Source organism: Patagioenas fasciata, chromosome 1 (assembly GCF_037038585.1).
Source record: "Patagioenas fasciata isolate bPatFas1 chromosome 1, bPatFas1.hap1, whole genome shotgun sequence".
NCBI classification, from domain to species: domain Eukaryota; kingdom Metazoa; phylum Chordata; class Aves; order Columbiformes; family Columbidae; genus Patagioenas; species Patagioenas fasciata.
The window spans coordinates 159922952-159939421 of record NC_092520.1 but is presented as its reverse complement, the minus strand read 5'-3'; the positions used below and the strand labels follow the sequence as shown (position 1 = coordinate 159939421).

Below are 16470 nucleotides of genomic sequence, written 5' to 3'. Positions count from 1 at the left end.
GGGAGTATCCGCTCTTTCCAGCATGTCATGAAAAAGCTCTGAGTTCAAACTGTTTTATCTAGCACTATTAGTAGACATCATCTTTATCGATGCCACACTGATGAGCTATAGAAAGTTCTCTATAATGTGTAAAAAATATAAATCTCACAGTTGCTAAATGAAACAAAGTTATTTTGCAAAACTAATACTTCATCTTCTGCAAAAGCAAAATCCCAAACTGAGCTTGAACCTAACAAACAAATTGATGGTGGGGGTTGTTCAAACTGTTCATAAAATGGTGCTGTCCTGTTGTTGTTGACATCACATGGAGACAACTTCAGCCATTGCTGGAATCAAACCAAAACAAACCAAATTAAGCAACACAAGGCCTTTCTCCATAAATTTTCTTTGGCTTCAACCATGTTCTCAGGTTTGGAGTATTTGCTTTAACTTTCAAAAATCATCAACAATTCAAAAAGCCCTTTATACAATACAATCAGAAGGCTTGCCAGCACTTAGCAGCTAACAGAATGTGCTACATGCTATACCATGTGAACTTGGTTTGGACAGAGAAAGAGACAATTGCAAAATCATGTCCTCCGTAGCTGATTCTTTCCCTGCAGAAACCCATATTCCTAAATAACAGGGTTTGGCAAGCAAAGGATTAATATAAATTTTATAGCAACAAATCCTACTATCATTTGCATATGTAAAATCATATTGCCTTTTAGGAGACTGTATACATAGAAATGAAGGTAGTATTTAGCCTACAGACCTAAAATCATTTAAAGTAATGGCAAACCTCCCCTTGGCCTTCTGTGGTGTCCGAGTTGGACCTAAAATATATAATTAAGCTATACTTACAAAATCATTATGCTAGATTGCCTAAAAATATCTCCGTTAAAAATGTATGGGACCATATTCCATCCAGCACTTTGATGCCATTTGATAGAAAGATGGTGACAGGCACAAGAACCACTTTTCCAAAGCTGCAGCATTAAGTAATTAAGCCCTAGGCATAGTTAGCTCTTTATGGATATCAGCCATATTTTGTCTTACTTCCATACTTCTATCTGTGCATAGAAAGAAAATACCCAGGAACATGCTGGGTGAGAGAATTAGACTGAACACATGCAATATGCTCAGTCATTGAGTGAGTATTTAAAATTATTCAGACTGTGTATGGTTGTGAATATTAAGTTAGGATCTTTTCAGCTCTGTACAGACTTGATTTTTAAGACACTTTTCATAAGAAGACGGTATTTGGGTTATGCATAGGAGCTACATGTATGAATGTCACTTCTGGAAGCAAAATTATACACTGAAATATTCCAGACAATAAAAAGATCAGTGCATGGTTTGAGGCCTTCCTTTATTACACATAATCGGTTTGGTTTCTGCCTGACAGTAGAATCTCCTGGTTTTCTTCTCCAGAAGACCCCCATAAGGAGGGCCAGGTGTACAGGGTCGCAATGGTGGTTGCCCTGCACAGGGCAGCAGGGTGCACAGATCCCGAGCAAGGGGAACCTGGGCTGGCCCACCCCAAAAGCAACACAGGACCCAGCCAGAGCACCAGGCAGCTACACTGAGGAGGCTGCTCCCAAGAAAACCCCACCTGCAGTCACCAAAGACTGTTTTTTTGTTTTTTTTACAGCACTCTTTGGCTGCACTGGCTCCATGGATAAAGTCAGCTCCTCCATCTGTGCACCACCCACAGCACAGACGTTCTCCTGGTCCTCAGTGAGACCCTGACATGGTTGACAGGACTTGTCACAGCCTGAATTCCTTAACTTCCCCATACACCTGCCAGAGGATCCCCATGTCTAGTACAAATGCCTCAATTACCGCTCCATTTTACAGAATCTTATGGATTTTAGTAATAATAAACAAATTAAGTATAAAATTTACTTTGTTAGTTTGCTTTGACACTGATAGATTTCTCTAAGAATTCTTCCAACATAATACGGGACATACTATGGTACACAGATAAAGCTTTAGTGGCATGAGATCCCCACAGTTCTGGACTGTACATTAATGCTTTCTACAAGGGAGTTTCACATGTATGAGCTACGACCAAAGAAAAATCAGTGTGGCAATGTCAGTATGAATGATATCTACTCAGAGCCCAGGATTATCTCTCTCCTTCAACATAACAGGGAAGGCACAGGCCATCCGGCAAGAGCAGTAGTGATATATTCTGAACCTTTCTTCTACTGCTTTTTTCCTATTTTCTTTATTTAAACCTTTATTCTTGTAACTTACATCCTTTGTTTACAGTTGTTACCCAAAACACTCGTGCAATTGTTGCTCACTTAAAGCTTATGCTGGGTCCTTTCTTTTGTCCCAGTTACCTTTGTTCTATAAAATCCACTTCATACCTTTTTGCTAATACATTTTCCTACTGTAGGTCAAAAGATAAAATAAATAGGCAAAAAACCCTATAAAAATTCATAGACACCTTCCATCTATTCCTCAACCTATCTCAACTGGATCCAACACTGAAACAGAACCATTTTGCTTGGAAGAGACACTCAGGATCATAGAGTCCAACAATAACCTAACTCTAGCACTAAACCATGTCCCTAAGCACTTCATCTATACGCCTTTTAAACACCTCCAGGGCTGGTGACTCAAACACTTCCCTGGGCAGCCTGTTCCAACGCCTGACAACACTTTTCATAAATAATTTTTTCCTAATACCCAAACTTAAGCTCCTCTGGTGCAACCTGAGGCCATTTCCTCTTGTCCTATCACTTGCTACTTGGGAGAAGAGACCAACACCCTCCATGCTACAACCTCCTTTCAGGTGGCTGTAGACAGTGATAAGGTCTCCCCTCAGCCTCCTTTTCTCCAGGTTGAACAGCCCCAGTTCCCTCAGCTACTCCTCATCAGACTTGTGCTCCAGAACCCTCAACAACTTCATTGCCCTTGTCTGAACTCTCTCCAGCACCTCAATGTCTTTCTTGTAGTGAGGGCCCCAAAACTGAACACAGGATTCAAGGTGGGGTCTCACCAGTGCCAAGTACAATGGCACAATCACTCCCCTGGTCCTGCTGGCCACACTGTTCCTGATACAAGCCAGGATGCTGTTGACCTTTTTGGCCACCTGTGCACACTGCTGGCTCATGTTCAGCCAGCTGTCAATCAACACCCCCAAATCCCTTTCTGCAGATTCTTGCCACTTGTGTGCACTCCCAAGTTCCACAAATCCTTCTTGAGCTCTTTTTTTGAGGCTCACTTTCATCACTGTTCTAGCAGAGCACACTTCAGAGTGTGAGCTACTGAACTACCAGCAAAGATTACTATTGCAGAATCTGCAATTTCTTAATGAAAATGAAGTTGCTTCTGAAAATAAACAAATGTAATTAGCAAGCCAGCACTGTGTGAAATTTGCACCATTCTCTTGTTAACCTATATGTCAAAATGTATTACTTCTGCGCATGTAAATTTGCATTTGCAGTTCAGTAACCTCACAGATTATGATCTAACCACTTTCAGAAACATAATGCTACAAGAAATAAAAACAAAACCAGTGTCTGGCTGTAATTTGCTATTTTATTAGAGGCTTTTTCTTTCGTGTTTCTAACTGCTTAGGGCTTGATCTTCCTAAACCACATCCTGTCTAAAAGGAGCTATATTATTTCTCCAGTGAAATTTATAATTCCTTCCCTGCTCCCAATTAAGTCAAATTAGTTCTTTCTTGCATCTAGCTTCCTCATTACAGTCTTGGGCCCAAGCATGCAAACATACAAGTATTTTATAAAACTGCAGTATTTCTAGTTACTCATGAGTGCAGAATTTTGTGTGTTAGGGCAACCCGAGATCCTCTTAAGAAGCAGGTCCCTGACCTGACAAACTGGGCACCCTCATAGCAACAGGCGAACCCTCCTTCACATTCTTAACTTGTGAGTGACACAGTACAAAGCACAAAATGTTTCAGTTCCAGATGTAACACGTCCTACATTGACCTACTTAGCCTAGAAACTAGTTAAAGCAGGAGGTTTGTATTTAAAAATGTTCTGCAAAACAGTATTTTAAACCACCCTCTACAAATCAAAAAATAAAAAAATTTTTAAAACTCCGACATCCATAGTCTAGCTCCCCATCTCCACTGCAGTGGTTGACACATGATTTCTTCACCATCTGAGTGACCTCTCCCATCCCCTCACAGAATTTGCAGCAGCTGGATCACCCCTTTGTACCCTTTGCTAATCAGAAAACGCAGGGACTCGTAATCCTTGAATAGTGATGCTGATTGACAAAGATGGATCCACTGATTTCTACTTCCCTCCTGCACCTGGATGCAGCCCATTTCTCCCCTCCCTAAGCAGTAAACCACGTCAGCTCTACAACATCAGGTCCACTCTTCCTGCCACACAAAAGGCTTCCAATTCTGTACCAAGCACATCCAAAACTGGCTTAACTCCACAGTGCTTCTCTCAACCAAAACTCAGATTAGGGTTCAAACTGCTCATTTACCCCCCTCCTCAGCCTGGTGATTGAGATATCCTTTTTATTTTCCAGTTCTATCTGAAAAGGTAGAAAGAGTTCAGGGAAGAAATAACATGCTCAGAGTTACAGAGCATCTTCCACATGACAAATAACCAAACAAACAATTGATTTTCAATCCAGAAAAGGAGACAACTAAGGCAAAAAAATGAATCAGTTCTGTAAAGCAATGACGGCATAGGGAAAGCATACAGAGATTATTTGAACATTCTCTCTTCAAATACGAAAAAAGCTAGTAGGAACCAAGTTAGAAACAACAGAAAGAGACATTTCACCAGACAGTGAAGAGTTGAGCCATAGAGCTCTTTGCTAAAGTTAATGCAAGTACTAAAGATGTCCATGCCTTCAAAGATAAACAGCTGTCTCTGGACAGAAAGCCTATCAGGATAATTAAATACATAGAAACCACATTTGGCTCAAGAGTCCCCTGAATTTCTGAGTGGTCAGAAACTTGGAAAACATTTTAGAAGAATCAGTTATGTTCACCTTGTTCTTACATCTCTCCTAAGTAGCTATTTATGACTGCACTTGGGCACAAGGCACCAGACCCAAACGTGGAAACAGACTCTCCCCAAACCCAGAACAAAGGCCTCAACAATCACAATTCCTTCAGAAAACACTGAGCATTTGCTCTTATTTTAGCAGCAGAACCCTTCATATTCTCCCTGTAGTAACTTACCTGAAGTGTTAGCTTATTTTTATATAGTACAGAGCCATTTGGTTTTGAGCCACAAAGCTAGTTAGGTATCACTGCTGGTATTTTGTTCTTGTGCCATGAATCTCTGATCCGATGACTGTGAAAACACACTATAAGAGAACACTGCAGTATTCTAAAATATTAAATATTGATCCCTGGAATGTGCAAGGATTTTTCCCCTGTAGTTCTGTTCGATGATATACGTAATATCTTTTCTGCTCACCTCTTTGATTACGCATAATGTAGGAAGGACCTGATATCCATGCTTCAGTTACTTGATCAAAAAGTATAGCTGAAAGAAATCCTTAAAATATTGAGACTGTTGCCTGTGATTAATTCCTTTAGAACAGAGCAAACCCACAAATTAGGGCATGCTTTTAGAGCAGCAGTGTGCCCAGCAACACCTCACCAGTCAAAGGAAAGTAATCCATCAGAAGGTTACCTTGCTCTCCTGATTCAAACAGACCTGTATGACTTTGTAATGATTAAGAAAGCCACAAGGCTTCACCTTCTGCTTCTTGTATCAGTTTTAGGTTTTGCAGCTGGGCAATTTCCAAATACATCCACACATGGGTGCTTTTGCCTGGTCAAAGTAAGGAATGGAAATGTAGCCCAGGCCATCTAGTGATAAACAATATGGATCGCAGTATTTCCAGACTCATGCTGTGTGGCCAGTGTCTGTCTGTAGAGATTCATCAAACCTGATTTTAGCTTTATAGTGCTAGCATTCACCTTGGTTCATCTTCCCTAAGTGACACACATCCCAAATCAGAGTCATCCCATGTGTCTCCTGTAAGTCTGTCAAAATTTACTCAAGCAGTTGTTAAATCATACTCACTCCCAGCTCTTCATGCTGCAGCTGCTTTATTCACTAACTACAGGTGTAGCTGAAAGCAACTCCTTTGCAAGAAACTCCATTATGTCACCACTGGGCTCAGGGTACTCACTGTGCTCACTCCTGGCATTTGTCACACAATCATGGCATGTGACTGGGAGACAGGAAAAAGACTAAGCAGAGATTCAAATGTTAAACTTGAATATGCTCAGTGAATGCCAGAGCTCTTGGGCTATAATACAAGGTTTCAGTTGGCCAATAGGTAATTATTTTTATATGGCAGGATAGCTTCAGCAGGGGAGATGATCACAGGCTTACCACAGTGTTTTGTTTACTATCATTTTGCAACTATAAATGGGAAACATGCAAACAGTCTTGATTTTTCAGATGCACAGTGAGAATGTTCGAAATACCAAGTATTTGTGTAGCTTTCTTCTCTGTTCATTCATGGAGGAAGACAGTAATCCAGTTCACAAGCTGGACTTATGGCCTAGCACTATGAGATAGCCCCTCTGGGAAATCTAATCTGTTGTTTGTGTAGATGAGAGTCTGCAACAGTCTGCTCTGTCTAGTGAGACCATGAATGCTGCATCTACTTTAAGTTACCAAATGCAACTCAGTCTTTATCTGCAATGCTCCTGTTTCTTCTGTTCTGTTTATCTCCTCAACAAATATAATGTGTAATTGTCCTGAACTATGTGACAGTTGTTCAGCACGGGAGAAGAACTAAAATGAAGCCAACAAGACCAGATAACATAGATCCTGAGAGAAGGCAAGCAATAAGCTCCCAGGAATTACCACTGACTTCTCCCAGGGAAGCACTTCTGAACATTGTTTTTATCGCAGCATGGATCTTTAAAATATTTTGTTTGAGATACGTACACAGATAAATTAAACTCAGCTTTAGAAATAAACCATTGACCTCAGTCATCATCCATGCATGGTAAAACATTTAGATTCATAACAAGCCTGAAATGCATTTGCAAGACCTCATCACACACAATTCTTTCAAATTCAGAAGCAATTTGCTATTGTGGTTTTCCACATAAAGGACAGCAAAAACAAGAGAAATTTCTTGATTTCTGTTGTCCCATGCTTTTCAAATATCAGAACAAATATTATGAAGAAAGGTGAAAAAGTTCCAATTTCACAGTTCCAGAGAACTGAAGGTTTGAATGTGACTTCCAGTAAAAAACAATAGGAAAAAACTTAGTGCAACTGAATAGTCCCTGATGACCAAATTCTTGAGTGGAAAGATTTGGTGATAAACTGCATATAAACTACAGACACTCTGTTAGCCTTCTCTTTTCTGAACCACCACCACCAATTAATGCACCCCACTGAATTTTATATACACAAACACATCCTATACACAGTGCCTCACGAAGGAGCAACCTAAGCGATGCTGAAGCGACCTGGCAGGAGCTGGGAGTCACTTCTGCCTTTGGCAAGAGAGACAGGATCCTGCTTATCAACTTGCAGCTTTACAAAGACAGCTGCTATCTGGCTCCCAAGTCCACAAATTACAAAGTAATACTGAAATGTAAACCAAGGTATATTTTTTGTACAATTTTCCTGACAAAATGTGATGCTGTTAAATGTGTTGTAAATGATATATTATATAAATTAGCTGAAACACCTCACGTCAAGTCCTCCCTACAGCTTACGGTTTGATAGCTAAGCAGAAAAGACAGTCTTTGTTTATTTTTGTACTATGCGAAAGTAGAAAGACCAGGCATGCTTGAAAAAGCAACTCAAAAGCATCTTTAGAAAATCACACAGAGTAGCCCAAGACACTAACGATGATGATGATAGCAATTAGTACCCAGATACTCATGTCCAATATTGTATTTCCTCAACTAGTAACTGTGTTATACTACACTATAAGTGAAAAAAAGTGGATTCTGCAAATATTTTGTCATGTTTCAATAACCTACCTCTCAGTCATTTGTTTTTTGTGTCTTCCCTCTTCCTCACTCTCCTAAAACACCGCAAAGGAAACTGCATCTCTCAAAAAACACTGCAAAGACAGTCTTTTGTCTCTTTCAATATTTGATTTTCACAGTAAGAATGATTAAGTTTAAAAAAGGAGCAGAAGCCACTCCTTTCTCCTTGCCCTAGTAGCCTGACTACCAGACTCAAGAGGATAAAGAGACCTCAGTTCCTTCTTTTTCGGTTCCCTTCCCCTGCAGCTGTCCTTTCCCCTCCAGCTGGCTGGCACCAGGGCCTCTGCAATGCTTTCCCATTTAATCCCTGCTCTCAGTGGGGTTCCACAGATGTGACTAATTGCAATTTAGCAAACACTTCTAGTCTGCCCAGGGACCAGGTTCCAGCCTGTTCTACACCCACTGTGTCAGCTCTGCAGGAACAAAAACATCCGCATGTTTGCTTTGCAGCTCAGGACTGATGTGGTACCAAGAGCAGATCTATCAAGGCCAATACGTGGCAGCTTTTGAGAGCAGAACAGATTGGAAGATTATGAAATCACCTGTAATAATTCCTCCCTTCCTGGTCTGAATTCCTAAGAGGTGTTTCCCTCTCTTCCTAAAGCCATTGTCCTCCCTATAAAGGCTCAGCTGTTAATGTCACCATCTTTTGAAACAGGTCATGCTAATGGCAACCTTGCTTTGGGCATATTGCTTCAAGCTCATTAATATGCATGTTCCCTCTCCATTTGTTTTTCTTTATTTACTTTGAGTTGCCTCACTGGCACCTGCAGTGCTTTTCTGTGTTAAGAGTCTTGGCTGGCATTTCTCAGCTCACTGCACCTCTGGTTGTTTTATAGGATAGAAATGGGACCGAACATTGCAAAAGTCAGTTAATAGCACCTGAGGTGACATTTGGTGCCCAGCTGAATGAATTTCTTGGCCTCCTCACCCTCACTGCTGAGAGGTGTTCTTTCTGCTTGCTCTCAAGTTGACTGTTTACATTGCAAATTTTAGGGCAAGGAACATCTCTGTATTTTGTCAAACACCTGCTCCTGGGGAGTACAGCCCCTCACTGTCCTTCTACGAAAAATAACACCATCTGGGTTACCTTAAGTCTCTCTCTAAATGTAACTTCTGCTTGAAAGAGCTATTTCCAGCATGGGAGGAGAAATCAACTTTGACTCAGATATCAAATTCTTAGTGTGATAAGGGAAAGTGATTTAGCTGTCTTATTTTATTTTTGGCTTCGTGATTCAGGAGCAGCTCATTGTTCTGATGACACAGTCAGTCATAACTGGGAACTTTGGTGAGGAGGAAGAGTAAAAGCACTTATATAATATTCAGAGGTCACTTTATATTAATATTTCTACCCAAGCAGATCAGACCCAACATTGTCCTCTGCAACAAACCCATGCCATCCAAGGTTATTTTGGGGTGAAAGACTTGGACATACTCTTTTTGGTAAAGTATGGACAGGGACAGCCAGTTAGTTAGCTAGTTTCTCTTGAGGCTGCACATCATCACAAGGTAGGTTTCCTTCTTACTAAGTTCCTTCCTAGCAAATGTGTAAATAGACACACAACTTTCATTATTCCTCCATACAAACAACAGTTTCTTCTCTGTGGACATCCATCAAAAAGTCAAGGAACATACCCTGAAGCACGTGAGTGGAACTGGCCATGAGCAAGACATTGAGCCTTTCTAACACTAAGGAGTGAGGCCCATTTGATCAAATAAATTCGGTGGCCACTTTCGGTGGGCTAAGGAAGAAAAAGCTAACAAACAGGTAGAAACTCCTTTTTCAGCAGATGGGACTCTAAGCCACTGCTAAGCCAGTGCATCAAAATTATCACAGTTTAACCGAACTTTGTTTGAATCTGCCTTCAACACCATGCCCAAGTTACTTCCGTGTCCTAGTTATTTCCATCCCTTTAAATTCTCATTTCCCTTCTCATATGGAAAAGCAGTATATGCTGGATAAGATTTAAAGTAACCTATTCTTTTGCTGGTTGTCATAGTTTACACTGTCTGCTGATACGTGCCTTATTTGATGCAACTCAAAATTCATCTCACATCCTGAGGCGTTTGACCTAGGTCTAGATTTATTGCTCCACAGCCTTTGCTTAGTAACCACATATTCTCCAACAGAAGCAATAGCAAGGATGCAACGCCACCTTAAAATACATCACACACTACAACACAGCGAACAGCTGCAAAACAGAACAGTGAGTACAGAAATACCAGTGCTAAGAGCCAAAGTGGACACCTGTGGAGGAGCTAACAGTGTAGAGCAGAGAGCATGCACCAATTCTTTTTTTTTCAAAATTATCTTGCTTATGTGTTTTCAGCACCTTAAAGTAGACAAAATCCATCTCAGCTAGCCCTAAAATCTGGTGATTATTGCACATAACAAGTAAAACTGCCTGTCTGAAGACCAGCGTGTTCAGCTTTACTCCTGCTAAAAACAATGGAAAAGTACCTAAAGCTCTGTGATTGTCACATCATAGTCATCCGCAACCTGAAATCGCAGTCGGCAATAATAAGACAATGCATGTCACTTTGTCAACCAAAGAGGAGGACAGATGAGAGAGCGTGTCACAAAAAGATTTTGACTCACAGTGGCTAATTTCTGAACATCTTCATCAGATGCTCCCAGTGAAGCAAGTCCTATCTCTTGTGAAAACTGTGCAAACTTAGGATCAGCAAGTAGAGGCACATGTCCCAGGAGTTCATGGCATGTATCCCTAAGGGAATGGAAATGAAAAGAGTCATTACAGAAATTAATGCCATAATCATTCCATAATTCATATATGTCATTTTACATGGGTCTGACTTTTACTTTGAGTGTCTTACCATGAAACATGTTTCTTACAGTGTAGCTGTTCTTCCCTGTGTATGGTTCTGTGGAAACATACACATTTGCTTCCATTAAAAGGGTTATGTGTCATTTAACCCCACCTGTTCTGTGATTTCCCCATCATTTCCAAATTGAGTGGGAGGGCCTGATCACTGATGTATTCCAGGTTTAGTACCATGAAGACTGAACTGTCCAAATACAAGACAGAAATCTCACAAGTACAATTTTGAGCATTTCTCTCCACATGAATCAAGTTCAAAATCCAACACATTCCCTCTTTCTCTTCTCCGTTCCCCTTTCCACACCTGGGTACAGCTCCGCAAGCATTTTGCCACTTGCCACTAGAAATTCAGGGCAATATTTACAGAGGTTTCTGTGTGCTTAATTTTTCATTTAGTCCTGAGTTCCTCCTGCAATTACTGCGTACTTTTCTTATGTGGTCCACTTTTCACCAAGAAGATTTCAGAAAAAGCAGAGAACCCAAATTGTTTCAGAAAGAACTGCTGTCCACACCTGTAAGTGCATTATTAGTCATGACAAAGTGCAGATATAAGTGTACGAAAAACTGCTAACCAACCTAACAAAAGTGCACATGCATCATCTACAAAAGCTCTCAAACAATTCTGAAAGTTTTGGTGCATTTGTTCACAGAAAATAATGGGCTTGGTAGTAAAGTTCACTTTAAAATCAGATCTGACATTTCCTTTGCTTTTGCCTCTTCAAAGACATTTCTCTCTTTTTCCTAAGCTGTAAACAAATGTTTTAAAGGCAGGGAGAAAACATCAAGTTTTCTACCTTCTATCCAAAATCATCCAATTTGTCTTTTATAAACTATTTTTGTTTGAAAAGACACAGAACTTGACACTTCAGATAAATCATGAACAGAAAAACAACCTTCTATATAAAGTCTCCTTACTCAATACCCTTCACCAAGAAGTCTACACCAACTGTGTTGAGGTAGATGGTAGTAGTCATTTCTGAATACATGCAAATGAAGATAAGCATTTTGGGCATTCCTAGTTTGCCTCACCAAAGCTTAAAAATATAGTTCCAGTTTTGGTGGGTCACATATAAGTCTCTCTTCTCAGCCCAGATGGCCTCACTAACAGGTGCTCAGCAACATTTGCTCATGTTATATTCACACTTTTTGGTGAGGCTTTCAAGTTGTGTGTGACAAGTCTGAGCCGATTTCATATATGAGTAATTCATTCAACAGTACAGAAGAATTACCAAATATAATTTGTCTTCCTTCCTAGATGTACATATTTCCCAAAGAAGTAGGGGAAGTAAACAGATACTCTTGTGTCTGACATGATAAAATAAACATGGTCCATGGACACGAACTAGAGGTTCAGTTGTAGCAATACAGACTGAATGGTCAAGTTTACTGCACACCAATATTTTTAGTCAACACCTACGAAACATGTTTGATGTGTACAGCTGCCCAGGAATAGTATCAGACATCACACTTACATAAGGTAAATGGTTTGCATTTGTTTTCCAATGCCTGGTAAAGCTTGTCCTGAAAGTAAGATCTTTCATCTTCCTACATTATTGCAGGTCCTTTCAGAGCTTGGGATATCCCTGATTTCTTCAAAAGCAGCTGGCAAGAAGACTTCTCTTTGGTGATACTCTGAGTCTTGGAAGATAATCAAACTCCCTACCACAAGACCCATACCTTAGATAGTTCTCCTTCCTCACTGGAGCTCAGACCTGAAAAACTGGCTGTTTCTGTATGGTGTCCAGGTCTTTGTTCAGGAGATGATTTGCATCGCTTGAGTGGATAATCAGCAAAGGTTAATGACCCTTCTTTAATTAATTCTTTAATTAATTCAGTTTCAGTCACAACTATTTCTTCTGTCATCTCCTGCAAGACTTAGTTTGCTAACAATAAAAAAGCAGAGAAATGGAGTTTGCAGTCTGACAGACATACCCAGAGAATTCCCAGTACCATACAATTCACTGGAAGAACTTGACTCCTCCAGCCATCACCTTCCAACATAGCAACGGGCCACAAAGACCATTCTCTGAAAGTCCAGAGCTCTACCTCCAGTTCAAATCTTCACAGATTGCTGAGTACTTCACGTACACAGCACTGCATCAGTCCAGGTATATTTAACTTCATATCAGTAGTTCTAATAACAAGAGCAAAGACATAGTGGGACTGGCTTCAAGTTCCTGGCTTCATATAAGCACACTTGTCTCCAGCCAGACTTTCACAGTAGCATCACTACTATTGGTATCTAAGCAGATGTCTACATCTCTCTCTTCCTGTGCTGAAGTCACAACTCCCAGAAACAAACAGGTAAAGATGTGTTATTCTTAGTTTTTCACTGGGTCCCAGGCTCTTAGTGTCACTTCCATCCTTGCAGACAGCATCAGGACAGAAAGAGACCAGCTCCATAAACTTGTCTCTGCTGGCAAGGGGAAGAGGATGAGGAGGCAGAAGATACTTTTCTCATGCCTTTATCTTGTAGATTCTTCCATTAAAACTATGCAAAAATAGTACTTTGAACGCACAGTTATAAAGAGGGGAGCTTGAAACAAAAACATACTAACAAAAAATAAAACAAAACAAACAAATCTTCCAAGCAGAACCATGAACCAGCATTTGGTATTGTCATTGGAGACTCTTAGATTTTGATGCCAGTCTGGTCTTTTATAGATAGCCTAAACAATGTAATTCTTCACTTAGCTACCAAGGCTTGATTCTTTTGTTTTATTCAGAAAATAATTAAGTTCCTTTAATTTATTCACACACATTGCTCAGAGAAAATAAGATTTTTGTAATGCACTTTTCACAGCAAAAGATTTTTCTTGGAGTAAATTAGTTAGCAGAGCAGAGGAAATCCATATAGCTCTGTGAATGTAGTGGAAACATAATGAAACTCAGGAAGAAATGTTTTAAAATGCATATAGTAGTGATACAGATCAAACCAAATGAACTCTCTAATTTGTATCTAGCTCTATAGCCTGGGTGCTAAATCTGATGGAAAGCCCACTGAAGTCAAAGGGAATCTTTTTACCAGGTTTATATCATTGAAATGCAACATTCACCAAGCCAGGGACCCGCAGCAAACCTCATTATGGCCCCATATATCAACCAGATCTCAGGGCACTGCAGCTGCTGCGGAAGATGAAGAGCTGTCCCCACTCAAGTCAATTTAGTTTTGCCGTTGGTTTCAAAAAAGTCAAGAGTTCACTCTACATTTCTGATAACACTTACTACATGCTCCATCTTATGAAAAAAAAAAAAAAATACATTTTAAATGGGACTTTCAAGATTTTCCTATGGAGTTCCTGATAGTCAATACACATTATTTAATTTATGTGAACAAGTAGGGCTGCAAGAAGAGTGTAACATCATTAGAAAATGACAATTCCTGTTAGTCATACTTAGAGGTGTTTAGATCTTAACCTGGATTTTTCAGTTCAGCTCAAACAAGGAATAAAAATCTTTATTCTAACTGAACTATTATTAGTCCACAGTGACTTTCCAGACACCATGACCAGATAGGCTACAAAAAAGTAGTTACTGTTACTACTAAGGATCAGCTATGATACACTGCATAATTCTGAATGTAAGCAGCATCCTGAAAACTACAGGGGTCTCAAATATACAGATCAATGAACCAGAGAACATCAGCAAAATCATAGATGCACTTAATTGTTTCCTGGATGATGTTCCTTCCTTTGTTCTTGTTGGAGTTATGTACCTAAATCTGCTATCAATAGATAAAAATATTCTTCTAGTTTGTATTAAGTTAATGAATGTTATAATTCTTTTGCTGAACATTGGCTGAGACACTGGCTTCCCACAAGAGAGGAAATCATTGGTGCAAAACCTGGTACTTCCTAAGTATAATTTCTTCTTTGGAAATACTACAGATATTTTCAGATAGACAAGTCCAGCATATATACCGAAGCTCTTCTTCCACGATTTTATGTTGTAGCAATTTGCCTGAAAACTGAAGAGACTAAAGTTCTAATTACAGAGGTTACAAAAGTGAGTGAATTCCTCCAGGGATTACCACCTTTTTTCCAAGCGAAACACGCACACGAAACCAGCCTCGTAGCATTTCAGGAAATACTTTACCCAGTTCACACTCTGAGGAATAGAGTAGATAAGTGTCCAACAGCACCACCTGGTGACTGCTGATAGGATAATGTTGGAGCATCTTTACATACAGCTTCCATTAATCCTCTTACTTTCAAAAATACTACTCCATGGTTTCAGCAGTCTATTCATGAAATCAAAGTTAGGCATGGGTCCAAATGTTTACATACTGGAGCTGAATATATATGTATGAACTCTTTGTGCAAATTTTGGCAAAAATAAAACACATTCAAATAGTCCAAACTGACCAATCCACAGCTACAATTTCATGCTAACTGCCTGATGGCTGATTCACTGCAAAAATGCCATTCTGCAGTTACAAGATCAGTGGATGCCTTTGGTAAAACTGCCTCCGTATTATCTGACATGTACTGTTCTGTTATTACCGCACAGAGCACGCCATACATAATACAAGACAAGAAACACAATAGCTTCGATCTTTTTTTCCCCCGCTTTTCATCAAGAGACCAAATGCCAAAATATTTCATCGAAACTTGCAATATTGTGGTTTGGGAAAGCTGCAATGCTGTCCCATGAAAGTCATAATTAAAGTGTCTCTTATTTCTACCATGTTCCCTGTAACAGGCTTCATATCTAATAACCTCTTTGGGTGAGAGGATAGTGCCTCATGACTTGCTTGTGTTGTGTTATAGGAGAGAAATGAAGTTCAGCTGTGGAGTCTGGCCCACAAAAGATAAATGAGGACACAAGAAGACTAAATTCTAATTCTGAAAGAAACTTTTTTCAAGGGATTCAAGGTTTTTTTCCAAGTTATTTCATTAGCTGTCCACCAAAAAAAAAAAAAAAAAAAAAAAAATTTATAGCCACTTCTTCAAAATTTTTAGTTGAAAGCTCTTTATTCCACTGAAAAAATAATCCAGATGATAGAATTTTTTTACCCACTATATAAATACTGTAGTTATTTAAGACCCTTGTAAAAAATCCTAAAGAAGCTTTGAAGTAAACTCTGGCTCACTAATGTGAAGGATTTTGCCATTAACAGTGTTAACTAAATTTTGACCTTTGTGGGAAGATTCCTCTTTTTAATCTTAGCAAATTCAACAGGCACTTTTAAGAATCCAATGAACTTATTTTTTTTCAGCACTAAAGCAAATGTAGCAACTTACGGTTCCGGTGTGTAGAGAGGATCTGAGCCATGTCGTATATACTGAGTACAATGAAAAACTCTATAGGCTAAGCCAGCTAAAAAATCCCGGGGAGACAGGTATCCGGCAACAGGTCTCACTGTGAAGCCAGACCTTTCTGAAGTGAAGGAGATAACAAAAGACTCTATTATACATCACTATAGCAGTTTCTGAGGACAGGTAATTACCTGTAGCTAATTATTCTACCAGAGGCATGACACGGGCAATCTTGGCTCAAGATAAGCACACATAATTTTCACCTATGACATACAAGAACTATTTTGCATTGCTAGCATATGTTTAATGGAAACAGATAGAGATATTTCAAAGTTGGTTCGAACACCTTTGTCTAGAAAAGATAGTAAGGTACCATAAGTGATGTTCTCAAATCACAGAGTATCTG

General features: G+C 39.6%; 1 protein-coding gene across 1 annotated transcript in view; it reads right to left on the bottom strand.

Annotated features, from left to right (window-relative positions):
* TPH2 (tryptophan hydroxylase 2) overlaps nucleotides 1-16470 on the bottom strand; it is a 52380-nt gene that overhangs the window by 18525 nt on the left and 17385 nt on the right. The window contains exons 7-8 of the mRNA XM_071799294.1: nucleotides 16050-16185; nucleotides 10566-10692 (exon numbers count right to left, since the gene is read on the bottom strand). Of these exons, the coding sequence (XP_071655395.1) occupies nucleotides 10566-10692; nucleotides 16050-16185 (263 nt within the window). The remainder of the gene's footprint in view (nucleotides 1-10565; nucleotides 10693-16049; nucleotides 16186-16470) is intronic.